Source organism: Heptranchias perlo, chromosome 2 (assembly GCF_035084215.1).
Source record: "Heptranchias perlo isolate sHepPer1 chromosome 2, sHepPer1.hap1, whole genome shotgun sequence".
NCBI classification, from domain to species: Eukaryota; Metazoa; Chordata; class Chondrichthyes; order Hexanchiformes; family Hexanchidae; genus Heptranchias; species Heptranchias perlo.
Window position 1 is genome coordinate 49,801,309 of NC_090326.1, and position 17,995 is coordinate 49,819,303.

The 17,995-nt window shown below is 44.5% G+C and overlaps 1 protein-coding gene across 1 annotated transcript in view; it reads right to left on the bottom strand.

The window, feature by feature from the left end:
- The window catches only part of LOC137339218 (cadherin-6-like), a 204,682-nt gene that overhangs the window by 109,356 nt on the left and 77,331 nt on the right, over positions 1-17,995 (bottom strand). Inside the window, exons 4-5 of the mRNA XM_068001880.1 lie at positions 14,818-14,937; positions 2,083-2,250 (exon numbers count right to left, since the gene is read on the bottom strand). Of these exons, the coding sequence (XP_067857981.1) occupies positions 2,083-2,250; positions 14,818-14,937 (288 nt within the window). The remainder of the gene's footprint in view (positions 1-2,082; positions 2,251-14,817; positions 14,938-17,995) is intronic.

The window sequence follows — 17,995 nt, forward strand, 5'->3', positions numbered from 1 at the left end:
TGTCGGAAGTAAAAGCCCAGGGTAAGGGAGGCCCAAGGTTTTCTTGTGGGGCCCGGAGGAATAATCGTGCTGCTTCTAGCCCACAAGGAAACAAAAAATGTTTTTTAAAAAATCACCCCGTTCGACTTCTTTTTGCCCTGGCTGCTGTTCCTGGCAGCTTTGGGGAAGCCAGTACAACTCCCCAGCTCAGGCCTCAGGTTAAAATAGCAGATCAGGCTTCGACAAAATCATCAGAGCCGATCTGCATATTTGAAGAGAACTCCGCCAGCTTCAGGCGGGTGTCCTTGCCGCCTCCAATTTAAAATTGCAGTCGGCCAGATGAGGGCGGAAAAAGAGTGGATAACATAGGAACAGGAGTAGGCCATTAAGCCCCTCAAACCTGTTCTGCCATTCAATTAGATCATGGCTGATCAGTATCTTAACTCCATCTACTCGCCTTGGTTCCATATCCTTTAATACTCTTGCCCAACAAAACTCTATCAATCTCAGTTTTGAAATTTTCAATTGACCCCCAGCCTGGACATCTTTTCTGGGGAGAGAGTTCCAGATTTCCACTACCCTTTGTGTGAAAAAGTGCCCCACTCCATTTTAACTGTCCCCCGCCCGGTTGCTGCCAGTTGGGGGGAGTTAAAATTCCCCTTTTTTTTCGCATAATACATAGATAGGACCCAAAATGACCTGGATGTAGGAATAGAGAGCCGTATATCTAAGTTTGCTGATGACACTAAGTTGGGTGACACAGTAAATAGTGTAGATGGTAGCAGAAAGTTCAAAGGGATATTGATAGATTAAGTGAGTGGGCAAAACTGTGACAGATGGAGTCCAATGTGGGAACGTGTGAGGTCATCCACTTTAGACCCGAGAAAGATAGATCAGAGTATTTTCTAAATGTGAGAAGCTGGGAACTGTAGATGAGCAGAGAGATTTAGGGGTGCAAGTACAGAAATCACTAAAAGCTAGTAGACAGGTACGTACAAAAAATAATTAAAAAGGCTAATGGAATGTTGGCCTTTATCTCAAGAGGGCTGGAATACAAAAGGGTGGAAGTTATGTTACAGCTGTACAGAGCTCTGGTTAGACCCCATCTGGAGTACTGCATTCAGTTCTGGGCACCACACCTCAGGAAGGATATATTGGTCTTGGGAAGGGTGCAATGCAGATTCACCAAAATGATACCTGGGCTAAAAGGGTTAGATTATGAGGCCAGGTTACACAGATTAGGCTTGTATTCCCTTCAGTATAGAAGATTAAGGGGCAATCTAATTAAGGTGTTTAAGATTATTAAAGGAGTTTTTTAGGATAGATAGAGAGAAACTATTTCCTCTGATGGGAGAGTCCAGAACAAGGGGGAATAACCTTAAAATTAGAGCTAGGCCGTCCAGGGGTGATGTCAGAAAGCACTTCTTCACACAAAGCGTAGTGGAAATCTGGAACTCTCTCCCCTAAAATGCTGTTGAGGCTGCGTCAATTGAAAATTTCAAAACTGAGATTGATAGATTTTTGTTAGGCAAGGTATTAAGGGTTACTGAACTAAGGTGGGTAGATGGAGTTAAGATACAGATAAGCCATCATCTAAATGAATGGCAGAACAGGCTTGAGGGGCTGAATGGCCCACTCCTGTTCCTATGTTCTTCCCATGTTCCTATGACCCCTTGTTTCTCCCTAGCCCTAATTAGTTTTGACCCAAAAACATTCCCCCCCATCAAGAGAGTATGCTACAGGATATAAAGTGCCCCTACTTAGAAATTCTAATAATCTTAAAATATTACATCAAAGTGAAAGCAAATGTATAATGTTCTCTGACATGAATGTTGGACATGATTTGTGTGAGTAGTTAATAAATTATGGATTTGATATTTAGATTACTCATTTTAATCTGGTTTATGTAAATCTTACAAAAAAACATTTCTACAGTGGAAAAGAAAATTATTTGAGCAGTTACAGTCCAGGCCATGTGGACACCAGACACGTCTGAAGTAAAATGTAATGGTGATCAAATCAGTTAATATGTTTATTTATAAACATTATATACATATATATTATAGCTTTAAATATTGCCATAAAGCATTAAATATGGCTTACTTTGAGGGAATCTAGGAGGATTGTCGTTGACATCAGTGAGGGTGATGTTTACAGACGTTGTTCCTGATAATCCCCCCATCTGCCCTCCCATGTCCTTGGCCTGGATGATCACTTGATACTGTTCCTTTGCTTCTCTGTCCATGTTTGGTAAAGCTGTTCGAATAATACCTAGAAAAACCCACAAAGACAAAAAAAAATCAAGCAGAGTATCAGAATACTAATAAACCAGCAGGCAAGAATATTTACCATATTCTTGGGAGATTTTGCTCTTGTTCAATCAATGAGGTCTGAGTCATCCTCCCACTTTGTCCGCTCTGTATTAAGTACTTACCCATGGTATGATACAATTAAATAAAGTGTTAGTTTAACCAGCAAGAAACTAGCTCCCAGAAGGTTCAGCTGGTAAATTTGCTGGATAATGTGAAACTGTGCTATACAGACCAGGAGGTCCCAGGTTTGATTTCTGATCTGTACTACATTAATAGATCTCATCCAGGGTGACTGAAGATATTGAGATTGATTTCAGCATTGTTGGACAAGGAAGAGGAAAAAAATCAGCTAGAATTCCTATTCTCGATGGCTATCTACTGATTTATGCTGGTAAAACCAAATGTGGTTATCCAGTAAGGGCAGAATCAGGCTTGGCTGTGATGCTGCCATGGTCAATTAGCCTGCTGATATGCAGGGCACAACTTTCTGAGGCTTGCAGGCAGTGGATGACATCGTAAAATGATAGTTGTTTTGCCAGTGAGTTTCCATTCGTTGATAAGGGGTTTAAAGTCGTGGGCAACGTATCCGTAATTTTCCAATAAGCCTCCCGCCGCCTGCAGGTCCTGCCAGTGGCGTGCGGCTTTGGAAAGCCCAGCCCTCGCGGTCTGTACTCAAACATAAAGACTGGCCGCTTGGGTGAGGTGCTAGAGAGCAGCTGGCGCCTATGAGAACATACGCCAACATGAGTCAGCACATTCAGGTGAGGAAAGAAGAAAATTTGATAGACAACTCTCCTTAACACCTACCACGCCCCCCACACCCCCACACCCCCCACCCCAAAAATTCAAAAAACGTAAGAGGTTTGACTATGGGAATAGTTAAAATCAATCTTCAAACATTTTATTCCTTGTGCAACCAAGTACTTAAAAATTGCAATTTGTAAGATTAGAAATTGCTTGGCAGCAGGCCTCACTTATGACTGGCACCAGACCAGCTTGTTTATTAAGCTGTTTTTCCCAGTTTCTTCATATTATTCTCAACAGGCAAAGGATTGAGTGAGTATGTTGACCACCTACCAGGTAACACTTCAACTTTTTCTGTGACAAACTGTAAACTCAAGATAATTATGAGAAAAGCAATTCATCCCATTGAAATTCATCCATCCAAAGCGATCCTAATGATCTCCCACCATTGTAGGATCTAATTGTTTCTTAAATGTTTCCAGGGGTTTAGCTTCCACAATTCTATCTGAAAGTTTATTTGACGTATTGCTCATTTTTTGGGGTAGATCTTGACTTTGTGCGATAGCGAGCCGGCAGCTCATTCTACATCTGTCCCGATATTTATTTCCATCAACTTCACTTTTCCCAATCTATTTGCTTTACTTTTATCCTTATTTCATTGAATTTGGCCTTTTAAAATTACGTACTTGGTTCCTGGTCTTAGGTATTTCTGACTCCTAAATCATGTTAAACTCTATCATTCTGTGGTTATTATCCTCCAGGGGTGCGATGACCTTCATTTTGTGCACATTTTGACGAATGTCGGATCAAAATAAGCACTGCCTCTTGTAGCTTCCTCGACACACTGGGTCAAGAAGCAGTTATGCATCATATCTACCAACTCTGACTCTAAACTATTTGAGTTTTCTCAAATTATATTAGGTTGATTGAAGTCTCTCATTAGAATAATTTTCCAGTTCTCACGTACCCTTCTGAGAACAAATTGACCTCTTTCTTATGCTGAACTTGTGGTCTACAGCATACCCCTTGGGTTAGCTTGGATTTTTTTTACATTGGAGATGCATAGCCAGCATAGTTCATTTTGTATCTTTTTTACTTCCAACAGTAGGGTCAACTTGTTTTACCTCACAAATGTCCCTGACATATAGGCTTATGCTAGCTCCTTTTTTGGTCATTCTGCCTTTTGGAAATACTCTACCTTTGAACATTATATTCATTTCCATTCTCTGGATTTAGCTATGTTTCTGATTTTCTCACCACATTGTAGTTCCCTATTGCCACAAGAGCCTCCAGTTTCAGCACCTTATTTCTAATGCTTCTAGCGTACATTTTATCATAGGATTGCCTCCTCTTGTGTGCCTTTGTGTCTTCCTATTCTTGCTCTCTCGTTCATGTGTGTCTCACTGGGTATCTGTATCCATATGTACCTGTTGACTGCCATCTACTCTATAATCAGTCATGTCTAGGATTCTTACTTCTGCCTTTAATCATTACTTCCCTTGGGTGTTCTTTTGTATATTTAACTGGAATTAGTTATAAAGCAAACAGATTGAATTTCTGAGATGGTTTTCCCTTCTCCTGCTGGAGGAGGTTTGGTGCGGGACTTCTGCCCACCGTCCCGACCCCAGCGTGACCCCAACCCAATTTCCAGGGTTAGGGCTGTTTATGTATGCTGGACGGGCGCCCGCTCGGTTCCCCACCAGCAAGAGGGAGCCTGCCACCTGCTGGAGCAGGAGAATGCAGGCGGTGATGATGTGGGACCACCGCAGCAATACCAGAAGGAGTGGAGACTGAATTTAAGGAGGTAACTACACCCTGTAAATCTGGTGACAACATCGCTAGGCCTCAGCTCAGACTGGGGCTTAGTAAGACCGGTCTTTAGGGCCAGAGGAGAGTTTGAAATGTTCACTAATGGGCCTGACCTTTCAAGAAGGGAGAGAGACTATCATCACCTCTCTCGGCAGTGACAGCGGCAGAAGGCAGGAAAATTGGCCGGTTTGCTGGGCCTCGCTTCTCCACAGGCATTTACATGTGACAGGGTGGTGAACGGGTGGCTGGTGGCCTTTCCTGCTGTGGTGGGAGGATGAAAATCCTGATTAGGTGGGAATGCGGAGGTAAGCCTGCCGACATGATTTTCCTTGATTTCCCTCCATTATACCACCCAATTTCAGGCTATATACTGGAGGAAAGTCCAGCTCTTAATGCTGGATTTTCCAGTTTTGTGAAATCTAACAACAATATATTGTTACTCTAGCCAAGGATTTTCTGGGACACTCTGTAGAGGCAGAACAAACATATTCACTCTTGTTTGTTTAAATGGCAGAAAGACCTGCTCAATTTGTAGATGCTCAAATTCACCGGAAAACTAGTAATATGGCTGAGTTTCACCAACAATAGATATAGTTATCCTGTTCCTGTTGTGATCACCAGCGGGACAATCCTTCCAAACGTGCATCAATCACCAATGCTAGAGGTAAAGTACGTGCGTGCCAACCGTCAGTAATCCGCACCGACAGTCAGTGTTTTGGGGACCCGGTTAGCAAAACTACACCTCTCCTCCACCAGTCCTCCGTCGTCCCAAGTCCAGTGGCTAATGCGCCATACAGATTGTGCTGCTCCTCTTCACACTGTAATTGCTGACTCTATATATTATAGGTGAGAACGCTCACAAGAATGACTGTCTGATTCATTAGCTACCGGACTTGGGTAGAAGCGGGCAGGGACAAATGCATGCTAAGGGTAGGGGAGGGGAGACGAAAGAGTGTATGGCAAGGGCAGGGAGGTAGAACGTATAGTGAGGGGAGGGGGCAGAACACATGACATGAGGGGAAATGGATAGAGTGGGGTGGGCGGAATGGATAGCAATAGACGAGGCTGAAGTGGATGGCTATGAAGGGAAGAAGAAAGGGAGAAAATTAAAGGGAAGGTGAAGGGGTAAAATGAAGGGAAGAGGGTAAATAAATTACAGAGAAGGGAGAAATGGATGGTAATGAGGAGGAGGCAAGGCAGAAACCAGGTGCAATGTTGTAAGGGGGAAGAGGGGAATATTTGTGAGCAGCACTGTGTCAGGGGAGGAAGGAGAGTGCTACCAAGAACTGGAGGTGGGAGTGAGAAAAGTACCAGCTTGAATGAGGGAGAGTGGAAGATGAGTACCAGCTTAAGTAGGTTAGAGGAGAAGAATTCTAATTTAAATTGACAACGGTGAGGGACAAGTGTGCCAGTGTGAACAGGAAGGGCTGGAGAAGAGAGTGCCTCGTGAAGGGTAGGCAGTTCGATGGGGCACAGTGGCCCCGAAATTGGAGTGGAGGCAGGATGGTAGCGGGGGGGTGGTGAAAGGGCGTGCGGGTAACCCGACCAATAAAAAATGTCCGTTTCCCACTCGATCGCGATTAAATTGGCGCCTCTTAACGTGGCTTCTGGCTTTGCCGTCCGAAGGCTGCGCAGCGGGCAGACTGGGCACCTACATCACAGGATATCAGCTGGAGGAGCTCGATTTAAAAGCCCATTGCTCCAAAGGCTTTTCATAGAAACATAGAAAATAGGAGCATGAGTAGGCCATTCGGTCCTTCAGGCCTGCTCCACCATTCAAAATGATCATGGTTGATCATCTAACTCAGTATCCTGTTCCTGCTTTTTCCCCATATCCCTTGATCCCTTTAGCATTAAGAAATATATCTATCTCCTTCTTGAATACATCTAATGACTTGGCCTCCACTGCCTTCTGTGGTAGAGAATTCCACAGATTCACCACCCTCTGAGTGAAGAAATTTCTCCTCATCTCGGTTCTAATTGGCATACCCCGTATCCTGAGACTGTGACCCCTGGTTCTGGACTCCCCAGCCATCGGGAACATCCTCCCTGCATCTAGTCTGTCTAGTCCTGTTAGAATTTTATGTTTCAATGAGATCACCTCTCATTCTTCTAAACTCTAGTGAATATAGGCCTAGTCGACCCAAACTCTCCTCATACATCAGTCCTGCCATCCCAGGAATCAGTCTGGTTGCACTCTTCGTTACAATCTTCGTTGCACTCCCTCCATGGCAAGGACATCCTTCCTCAGATAAGGAGACCAAAACTGCACACAATACTTCAGATGTGGTCTCGCCAAGGCCCTGTACAACTGCAGTAAGACATCCCTGTTCCTGTACTCAAATCCTCTTGCAATGAATGTCAACATACCATTCGCCTTCCTAACTGCTTGCTGGACCTGAATGCTCGCTTTCAGCAACTGGTGTACAAGGACACCCAGGTCTCGTTGCACCTCCCCTTTTCCCAATCTATCATCATTCAGATAATAATCTGTCTTTCTGATTTTACAACCAAAGTGGATAACCTCACATTTATCCATGTTATACTGCATCTGCCATGTTCTTGCCCACTCACCCAACTTGTCTAAATCACATTGGAGCCTCTTTGCATCCCCCTCACAGCTCACATTCCATCCCAGCTTTGTGTCGTCTGCAAACTTGGAAATGTTACATTCAGTTCCCTCATCCAAATCATTGATATATATTGTGAATAGCTGGGGCCCAAGCACTGAGCCCTGCAGTACCCCACTAGTCACTGCCTGCCACCCGGAAAAAGACCCGTTTATTCCTACTCTCTGTTTCCTGTCTGTCAACCAATTCTCAATACATGCCAGTATATTCCCCCCAATTCCATGTGCTTTCATTTTGCACACTAACCTCTTGTGTGGGACCTTATCAAAAGCCTTCTGAAAATCCAAATACTCCACATCCACTGGTTCTCCCCTATCTATTCTACTAATTACCTCCTCAAAAAACTCCAGTAGATTTGTTAAGCATGATTTCCCTTTCATAAACCCATGCTGACTTTGTCCAATCCCGTTAATGCCTTCCAAGTTTCTATTATCACATCCTTTATAATAGACTCTAGCATTTTCCCCACTATTGATGTTAGGCTAACTGGTCTGTAATTCGTTGTTTTTTCTCTCCCTCCTTTTTTAAATAGTGGGGTTACATTTGCTACCCTCCAATCTGTAGGAACTGTTCCAGAGTCTATAGAATTTTGGAAGATGACTACCAATGCATCTACTATTTCCAGGGCCACTTCCTTTAGTACTCTGGGCTTTTCCTGGAGCAAAGACCCACACACAACAATGGAGCAGTACAGAGGTAAGGCTGCTCCAAGATTCAACGATGCCTCACTCCAGGTGCTACTGGATGGGGTGAGGAGGAGGAAGGATCCGTTTTACCCGCAGACGGGAGGAAGTGCCCTGCCTCTGCCACCAAGAAGGCCTGGCTCGAGGTGGCAGAGGAGATCACCAACAGCAGCAACATCTCGCGCTCATGGATCCAGTGCAGGAAGTGCTTCAATGACCTAACTAGGTCAGCCAAAGTGAGTACACTTACTGATTTTCCTACATTCCGTCTTCCACATCACCATCCCCATCTCCACAACTCATTCTGCACTGCCAACACTTCTCTATCACATCACTCCTCACACCCACTTAAGGCTCATCCTCAACTTACCTGCACTTCCTCAGCACTTCCTCACCTCCCCATTACTCACCCCACCACTACCACTCAACCCAATCCTCATCCAATGTCATGGCTCTGTCTCATACTCACCCTCTGATGCATCTCTTTCATGGTCAGCCGCACCCAAAGCAATGCATTCATCGGTTGGCAACTTCACCATCACTCACTCACACGTCTGTTCTTTCTCCCCTTAAACATAAGAACATAAGAAATAGGAGCAGGAGAAGGCCAATCGGCCCCTCGAGCCTGCTCCGCCATTCAATAAGATCATGGCTGATCTGATCCTAACCTCAAATCTAAATTCATGTCCAATTTCCTGCCCGCTCCCCATAACCCCTAATTCCCTTTACTTCTAGGAAACTGTCCCTTCTAGGAGAAGAGAGCGCAAAATGCACAGGAGAGGGCGAGAATGGAGGGGGGCCACAACAAATCGTTGTCCTCACAGACGCGGAGCAGGAGGCGCTGGATCTCAGCCGAACCCTCGAGTCCCTGTCCGTCTGGGACGCCGAGACTGGCACCCCACAAATGTCTGGTGACACAACTTTAACTTTCATCACACACAATATGAATTGATGTTAACATGCCTTGCCATCTTCAGCACCTCAGTATGCTCATCGCAACATGACACATCTGTGATGATGCTTAATATTGCTTTCCGTTCTCCATCTGGCCTTCAGCGACTGCTGTGACGGCAGATGGAGATTCCTCAGAGGACCTGCCAGCCTCTGAGGGTGCACCGTCACATCTTAGTGAGCCATCCACCAGCACAGATACTCACACCTCGGTGGGTCCTAGTACTCAGTTACTTGGGTTGGCACCTGGTGAGTCACCACACGCATGTGAGCACGAGCAGACACTGGTGGCAGGGACAGCTGCGGAGAGTCCATGTCAGTGGGAGCACTCCTCTCCAGGCTCTGCTCAGCTGGACCCAGATGCTGAACCCCGGGGGCCATCCTTTAAAAGGAGAATGATCGAGGGACAGCAGCACATTTGCGAGGTACTGGAACAGGTGCCAAGCACATTCTCCACAATAGGGAAGAGGATGGAGGAGTCCAACTCCTGCATGAGTGGAATGGTGGCACAGGTACGGGAGGGAATCTCTGAAATACTGTCATAGGGACGTGAGCAACTGTCTGAGATAGTGTCACAGGGACTTGAGCAACTGTCTGAGATAGTGTCACAGGTAAGTGTGGGAATGTCTGCAATGGGGAGAAGGCTAGCCTCCATTGAGCTTCAAGCACGGCTCACAAATGAGTCCATTCAAGCCCTGACAACGTCCGTTCGGACTGACGGTGAGCAATATTCTACCGCCTTAAACAGGCAGACAGAAACTTTACAACTGGGCTTCCAAGGCATCACACATATCCTCCAAACTGTTGTCCAGCAGTAGGAGTGATGTGAACCTGGTCCAGGGGAGGGATGATGGCGTAAGGGGACATGGAAGTGGGGACGCCACTCAAAGCGCCCCCACGTCTCACCCATTGCCCCCCTCTCAACCAGTACCTGCAATGCTGCCTCCTCTCCAGGTGGCCGCCTCTGCCCCTGCACAGGTGCAGGTGGAGCAGTCTTTGGAGGGGCCCTCCTGGGCTCCAAAACCCAGAGGGTGTAGGCCCAAAGCATCTAAGCAATCAGGCCATGAACATGAGCAACCTGCCACTACCTCTGCTGCAGCCACAGGGGATGCACCACATAGAAGTAGTCGGAAGCGAAAGACGAAGCTTTTGTGAGCACGAAGGGGATGCACAAGTGTGTCTGACAGACTGTCATGTTTTTCATTTATATTTAGTTTTTGTTAAAGTGACATTAAATTTTATCATTCTCACCACTGCTGCCACGTCTTGCCCATTCTTGACTGGCTTTTGTGATAGGGCCCTTTCATGTGGTTCACCATGAACGGCGACACTTGTTGCCACCCATTGGGTCATTTTACAGTGGGTGTATGTGTAGTTGCAGGACTGTTTTGTGCAGGGAGTGGGGGGGCTGGTGTGGGCGCTGCTCTTTCCAGGTGGTGTGAGGACTGGACCGTTCACACTTTCTGATGTTAGGAGAATCGTTCACATATCAGTGAGTCCCTGACCTCACGAGCAGCCAAGTGAGCTGCTGCTCTGCCCATGGGTTCCTCCTCCTCCTCCTCCTCCTCAATGTGGGTGGTAGATGTGGACGGGGCCTCCTCAAGTGGCTTGCCTCTCTGTTGTTGCCCTCTGTGCTCTTGTGCAGGTGCCTGTGGCGGAGCACTGTGTTGTGGAGCTCCACGTGGCGGAGGTGGACGCCGTGCCTGGCGAGGCTGGTGATGTTGCTCGTCCTCGGATGTAGTGGTGAATGCAGCCATGGCGCTCCCCCATCCTGATGGTGTGAGTTTGAGGGGATCCGAAAAGTTGTTAAATATGTATGAACAGAGGAATTGTGAGTGGAAAGTAAGAATTATCAGTGAAAACACAAAGATCTCCCAGCCAAAATTTTGTGTGAAAGAACTGAGTGCCCTGCAGCAAGAACTCACCTTTCCTCCCCATCTGTCAAACAAGCATTTGAATGTCCCACTGGCTGCTGGCTGAAACGCGTCTGGTAGAACATGGAGTGTTCCCCACAGCATGGGAAACACACTAAGGATGTTTAAAAATCAGACCCCTGCCTTAATGTGGACAAAATTAAGTACTTCAAGTACTTTAACTATCATCCCGCCGGCTTTAATTGCCAGTGGGACTTCCGCATTCGGGGGCACGCACACAACCAGTCGCGTCAGTGGGGAGCCCTGAAGTCTGCGGGTTGGAGCCGGGTTCCGAACCCGCTCGGAATTTCCGCGATTTTCGGAGCCCCCCCCGCCCTCAACACGCCCGCTACTTCACTGGAAAATCAAGCCCCATGACTCTGTGAGCTGGGTCTGGAGGGGGCAAATGTCTTGAGTGTCATTATGAACCAGGTGGAGAATTGTTGTGGGAGAGAGACTGTAGAGGTAACTCCTGGGTAAGTGGTAATTTGGTCAGTCACTTGAAAATACAAGGCCTCGATTTTAACTCCTCCCAACCTGGCGGAAACCGGGTGAGGGGAGAAGTTAAAATGAGGGCAGCGACTTACCCCCTCGGATCCCGCTGCCTTCCCGCCCTGTCCCGATGTTAACCTGCTCTTTTGAGAAGGCGAGCAGCACACCCGCAGGAAGGCAGCAGGAACCTTCTTTAAATATGCAGGTTGGGTCCCGATGACGTCATTGAGGCCTAATGTTCAACTTTAAGCTGGAGGCCTGACGGGGGAGCAATAACGGCTTCCATGTCAGGCCAGGCCTGTCAGGAGGTGGATCCTGGGCCAGAAAAGGCCCATGCAGGTAAGTTTTTAAATTTTATTTTGGGTTTCCTTGTGGGCCTTGGGCTTCCCGTGCCTTGGGCTACCTCCCTCCCCCCCCCCCTTAACCACTTACCCGACCACCGAGGGGCTGTTCCTGCAGGTCCCCAGCTGCAGCCTCCTGCTGCCGAATTCCCGTTCCCACCCACCGGCCAGGTAGTGGATCTGGCTGGGTTCAGGCAGGAGTCAGAGAAAATTAATAGGAATGAGACTCAGATGATAAAATCGTCATGGCCTGCGTGCACTGTAACTGCGCCCCCCCACCCCCCCGGCCCCCATTTAAAATCATGGTCTAAGTGTCGCTTTGTTTTTCCTATAAAATTAAAAATGTATAAATATGAAGTATAAAAATGCTTAAGATGAACCTGAATGCATTATGTTTAATGTCAAAATTCAAAACTTTTCTTGGGGGTGGGGTGGGAGAGGCTGTCCCCGATCACCCCTAGAATTGCTTCACCAATGTTGTGCCTTTAGCATTTAGCTTTTCCCCTTCATCTACATGCTTCTTCCTCTACAAGTCAATGAATTTTGGGGGTAATATTGGTCTTGGGCGGTAATGCAAAATGGGCAGCAGTGAATTGGCCGACCGTTTTACACCCTGCCCGATTTATTTTTCCATTGACTTCACTGGTCATGGATCCCACCGGTGGGATCTACTTTTATACATCTACATGTCAATTCAGTCCAGTGTTGAGACTCCTTGCAACTGTTCCATCCCAATAGCATTTGCCTTATAAGGAACAGGTGGAGGTTCCACTCCTCACAAAGACAAGTTAGAAACTCCCGGAATCATGGCCGAAGACCAGAGGAACTGCTGAGGAATTTTGACCCCCTTCTGTGCGTACAGACCACAGTGATAGTTTTATTTTGAAAAACATTTTGTTTTAAGGCAGGATTTTGCTTTTTAAGAAGGATCTCCATTGGTGCACGACACCAGAAGGCACATGCACAAATGAGGAAGATTAATAATTTGCCTCGATAATGGTGTGTTTTTTTTCTCCTTCCCTGTTGTACACTTTTCAGCATGAAGATGGACTACTAGCTGCAAAACAAATTCCCTGACTAGATTTTTAGGTATGTACATTTGTAAAAAAATATTATCATCAGTTCTTGAAACATTATCGGTCATTTTTAATGTAGCCATGGTGACCTACTTTCCATATCGCTGCCTGCACCAGAAGGTCTAATGTTGCAATCTGACTAGGATCAGCTGTCATTTTATTTTGTTCTCAGTTTTTTGATCCCATTACTCCCTCAGTACTTACCCTTTCATGCAGTCTACTTTAGCTGAGAGATTTGGCAGATTTGATACGTGATACATGATATATGGGGCTTCTCCATAACTCCATAATCAGTGACTTTTTTTTACTCAACCATCCAGAAGTGGCTTTGCTGTATGGAGTAGGGGGGGGTCAGAGTTACTTGTAAGTAGCAGTATGGGGAAGGGAATTAGATAATCAATTTATCCAGGTGATTGGACATCTTGTGTGGAAAAAATAGGTATTGCTATTGTGTATGACATGTACCGTATTGCGTGCCAATGCAGTTTAAAAGAATAAGTTGGAGAATACAAAGTGGTTTGGATTGTTAATATAACTAAAAAGTCCAGATAACTAATATTTGATTAAACTAGTTTCTACCATGCTTTATGGAGCTAAGTCTATACAGCAATGAGCCTGCCGAAGTTTGAACAGTAGTTCACCTCCCCTCTCAGGAAACATGCAATGAAACACCAATCTGTATAGTTCAGGTCTTTGATAATATTTTGAGTTTCTCCAAGTATGAAAGTATGAAATTGTGTTTTGATCAAGTTTGCACTTCCAGGTGTAAAGTACCATGTGTGCACACTTGTGAATTTTAATACAAACCGAAGTTGAATGTGCATAAACTCCAATTGGGTTGATTGGATTGACCCTTTCCTCTCCAGCCCCTTTACTATGTGGATTTAATGCTCAATGATCATCTCTAGATTTCTAGTTTTCTTTTCAGTTATTGTTTATTAATAAGGCTTAAAAAGTCACCAGCACTCATGTGGAGAAGTGTAATCGTCAGCATCGGGTGTAAAACATTCCTAATCGCTCCATGACTAGCACTTGATGAAGTGAGTAATGTCTGAGGCTACAAAGCAGCTCATCATAATGCAACACAAATGACCTCAAGCAATCACATTATAGCTCTATAAATGTACCATTTCTCTGTTCATTTCAGACTAATCCAATGTATTTCGTGCATAAAATCCCATTAGCTTGGAATATTTGAAGCAGCTGAATTACTAAAAGATTAGACCAGTGAAGAGTGGCATTCCAGATCTCGTATTGCAGAGCTTTACACAGTTATACTGACAGACATGTAACATTCTGAATGACTGAAAAGTGATGCTGGTCAAAAACAGATCATCAATCCCCTGTGAGTTCTGACATTTCAAATATACAGGACATGCAATGTAAAAGGTGATATTGGGAGGTGATATATCCATGGAGAAGGAAAGGCCCATTTGTACAGAAACTATATGCCATATACATGGCTCATATATCTATCTGAAATATTTGACACATTCCTCCATCACCAAAATAGTCTGTCCTGTTTTCAAATACCAGCTTCTCCATCACCATCTCAACTTGTCGAATTCTTAAGTACCAGATCCTCTGCTCTTGTGGACACATGGGAATGCTATGTGCACATATGAATTCATACTGTGTAATACAGTAACCATATTAGAAACATCTCTAAACTATATCATATGTCCATGCATTACTATATTACTTTTTACCTGAGGTGCATTGTATAAGTATTGCTGTAACTATTGACTGATGAGAAGAGGAATTGCACAACATTAATATTTAAAACATATCACCACCCTTCCTATACACTATTACATTAACATTTGACCTAAAAATACTTAAAATATAATTCAAGAACTCTCAGGCTGAAGAAGAAAAGTGTCTGACCTGTGTCCGACTCCACTGAGAAGTAGGGCTGTCCCTGTAAGATGCTGTACACCACCCTGGCACTGTACCCGTAGGTTGGATCGTCAGCGTCTGTAGCTATGACTTGAATTACAGATGTACCTGTAACATACCCAAACAAAATCAGAACAGTTCAGCAAGTCTTTTTCTGGTTTATTTCATACACATCAATGCAAACTTTTTCCAAACTTCTAAATGTTTTCTTTTCGTTGTTGTTGCTGATTGTTGTTTTGCTGAACTTCTTCATAATGTACTGGAGGGTGTGTTCATTTCTGGAGACCCTGACTTACTTCAGAAATAATGAGGGTCAGTTCAGGTTAGTGTTCCTTTTGAAGTATGCTGAAAGGAGAAGGGTTCTTTTTAAATATACCATTACCGCTGTTTATATTTTCTCTTTTGGTGTTTTTGTTAAAGAATTCATGAGATTTTCCAATCCTGGAGAATGGAGTTAATTATTCACACTTCACCCATTGACTCAAGCTTAGATAATTGAAGATCCAAAGCAAAAGGCCCTGTGCATGAGTGAGAGGTTCTCCTTAGACCAGCCAAGAATCTAGACCCTCCACTGGGGGTATATCTGAGGGTACATGTGCAAAAATTTTTGAAGGCGGCAGGGCAGGTTGAGAGAGTGGTTAAAAAAGCTTTTGTAAATAGAGGCATAGAGTACAAAAGCAAGGAAGTCATGATGAACCTTTATAAAACACTGGTTCGACCACAACTGCAGTATCGCGTCCAGTTCTGGGCACCACAATCAGGAAAGATGTGAAGACCTTAGAGAGGGTGCAAAGAGATTTACTAGAATGATTCCAGGGATGAGGGACTTTAGTTACGTGGATAGACTGGAGAAGCTGGCGTTGTTTTCCTTGGAACAGAGACGGTTGCGAGGAGATTTGATAGAGGTATTCAAAATCATGAAAGGTCTAGACAGAATAGATAGAGAGAAACTGTTTCCATTGGCGGAAAGGTCAAGAACCAGAGGACATAGATTTAAGGTGATTGGCAAAAGAACCAAAGGTGACATGAGGAAAAACTTTTTTACACAGCGAGTGGTTAGGATCTGGAATGCACTGCCCGAGGGGTTGGTCGAGACCTTCAAAAGAGAACTGGATAATTTCTTGAAAGGAAAAAATTTGTCGGGCTACGGGAAAAGGGCGGGGGAATGGGACCAGCTGGATTGCTCTTACATAGAGCCGGCGCAGACTTGATGGGCCAAAAGGCCTCCTTCCGTGCTATAACCTTTCGATGATTCTATGATTCTATACCTCCAAAGAAATTGGATGTATACTTCTAATAGACTGTCTGGAAGTCAGATGCATAGTGCAATTTGATTCTAAGGAAAGGCAAACATATATCGTAACTAGATATTTATATTTCTGATTTTTTTTTAACATATCAGTTTTGCAAGAATGGTAAAAATCCTAACAATGACCTTTACTGACATAGCATAAACAGGCAAATTGACACAATGGGGGTGAATTTCTGCAGGACTTCCACTTGTTCACTATAACTTTACTGGAAGAGCTGCCGAAACCCCAGAAAATGGTGTAAGTGTTTTTTCCGGGGTTTTCAACGGTCTTCTGCAGGAGAACCCCCACAGAAATTCACCCCCAATACTTTTGTGTTGACATTCTTTTCTTAAGACTCGACTGCCAGTGTTTATTTGCAATAATCCATGTTTTCAACTATATGTGTTTACTGGGGATGTGTACAATGGCAGCAAATTTTAATCCATTGCAGTTAAGTTTACGAAAAGCTATCAGGAGGAAGGGTGTCTCTTCAACTATGAGCTAATGCACTTCTTTAGTTTCAACACTGTTATACAATTGGATACAATTGACATTTTTGTTGGTGGATCAGCTCCCTGGCCAACATCCAACCCCACTTGACCAGGGTAAGCCAGTTTCCTGACATAACCCAAAAGGAAATTTGGGGCAAGCATCTAGCTAAAAGCCTGGGAAATCCAATGTACTCAGAACACTCTGCTCTTTAAGGGCAGCCAGTCTTCTTTGGACAAAATATTGCGGCTTTTATTAAAATGATTATTTATGGGGAAGCCCCTTGCTGTCCATTTGACGGTTTATTACCAACTCCAAGCTGGATCAGGTCAGTAATTTTTGTAAAACTGTGAGGAGGAAGTCAGATCTCATGTATATGTCTGGAGGGCCTCTTGCCCCACCCCCCAACGCGGATATAGGATGTCCCTCCTTTTGTCCACTTCTTGCACCAAGGTTTCTAGTGCATCAGCAAATTGGTGAGGTCCAGCATGCAGATTGGAGGATGTGGGATTTAGTAGTGCGCAACCTTTATTCAATGTTTTAACATAACTCATCAGTGTGCAAACATAGGGATGGGACCTGCATCTGTATTTTACGTGTGCGATGTCTGATCTCTGTTCAACTCCATGCAGACAGCAGACTATTATTTTCAGCAAATAACAGGTACCAGCTACCTTTAAGAGATTTCTAATAGACAGCCTGCCTTTGGAACTCCCTCTGTTGGTGGATAGTGCAAATTGCATGGATTCCTCATTCAACGCTAATTCCCAACGCAGATTGCAGATAAGTCCTCATGCCTGATGAAAGTCTCGTCCTGCCTGCACAGGGCCCATTGGGCACAGGGCAATAGGGCATCGCGCTACCCCTGCCCAAAAATGGCTCTTATCCAATCTTTCCCCCGGTACGTCTTTTAGCTGTGCTTGCATTGTAGTTTTATTGGGGGAAAATTTGGATAAGGACCGTTTTTGGGGGGGGTAGCGTGATGCCCTATTTCTGACTTTGCTTAATTGCTGATTGGCTAATATCTTAGTTACTATCATAATGCACATTGATAATTCCTATATTATTAATTCATTAATTAGTCCTTTATATTTCTTAATTGCTTGCTTTGTTTGTACTTCTTCATTTTATAAAATCATTTTCTCTGTTTTGTTTACCAAAGTTGACTTCTCATATTTTACGTGACTAGTGGCTATTTTATAAGATTCAAAAAACTTCAAATTCAAGACATTTAATGGGGCGGGTATTTGTTGGTTTCAGCAGTATGCTTGAAGCACTTCGCTTGCTTTTTATGAGACTTTGAGGTCGAACTTTCCTCAAAAAGTACCCATCTCAGTCCAAAAAATGCAAGAACTTGTGTTCTATTTCCTGGTGCCAACTGTTAA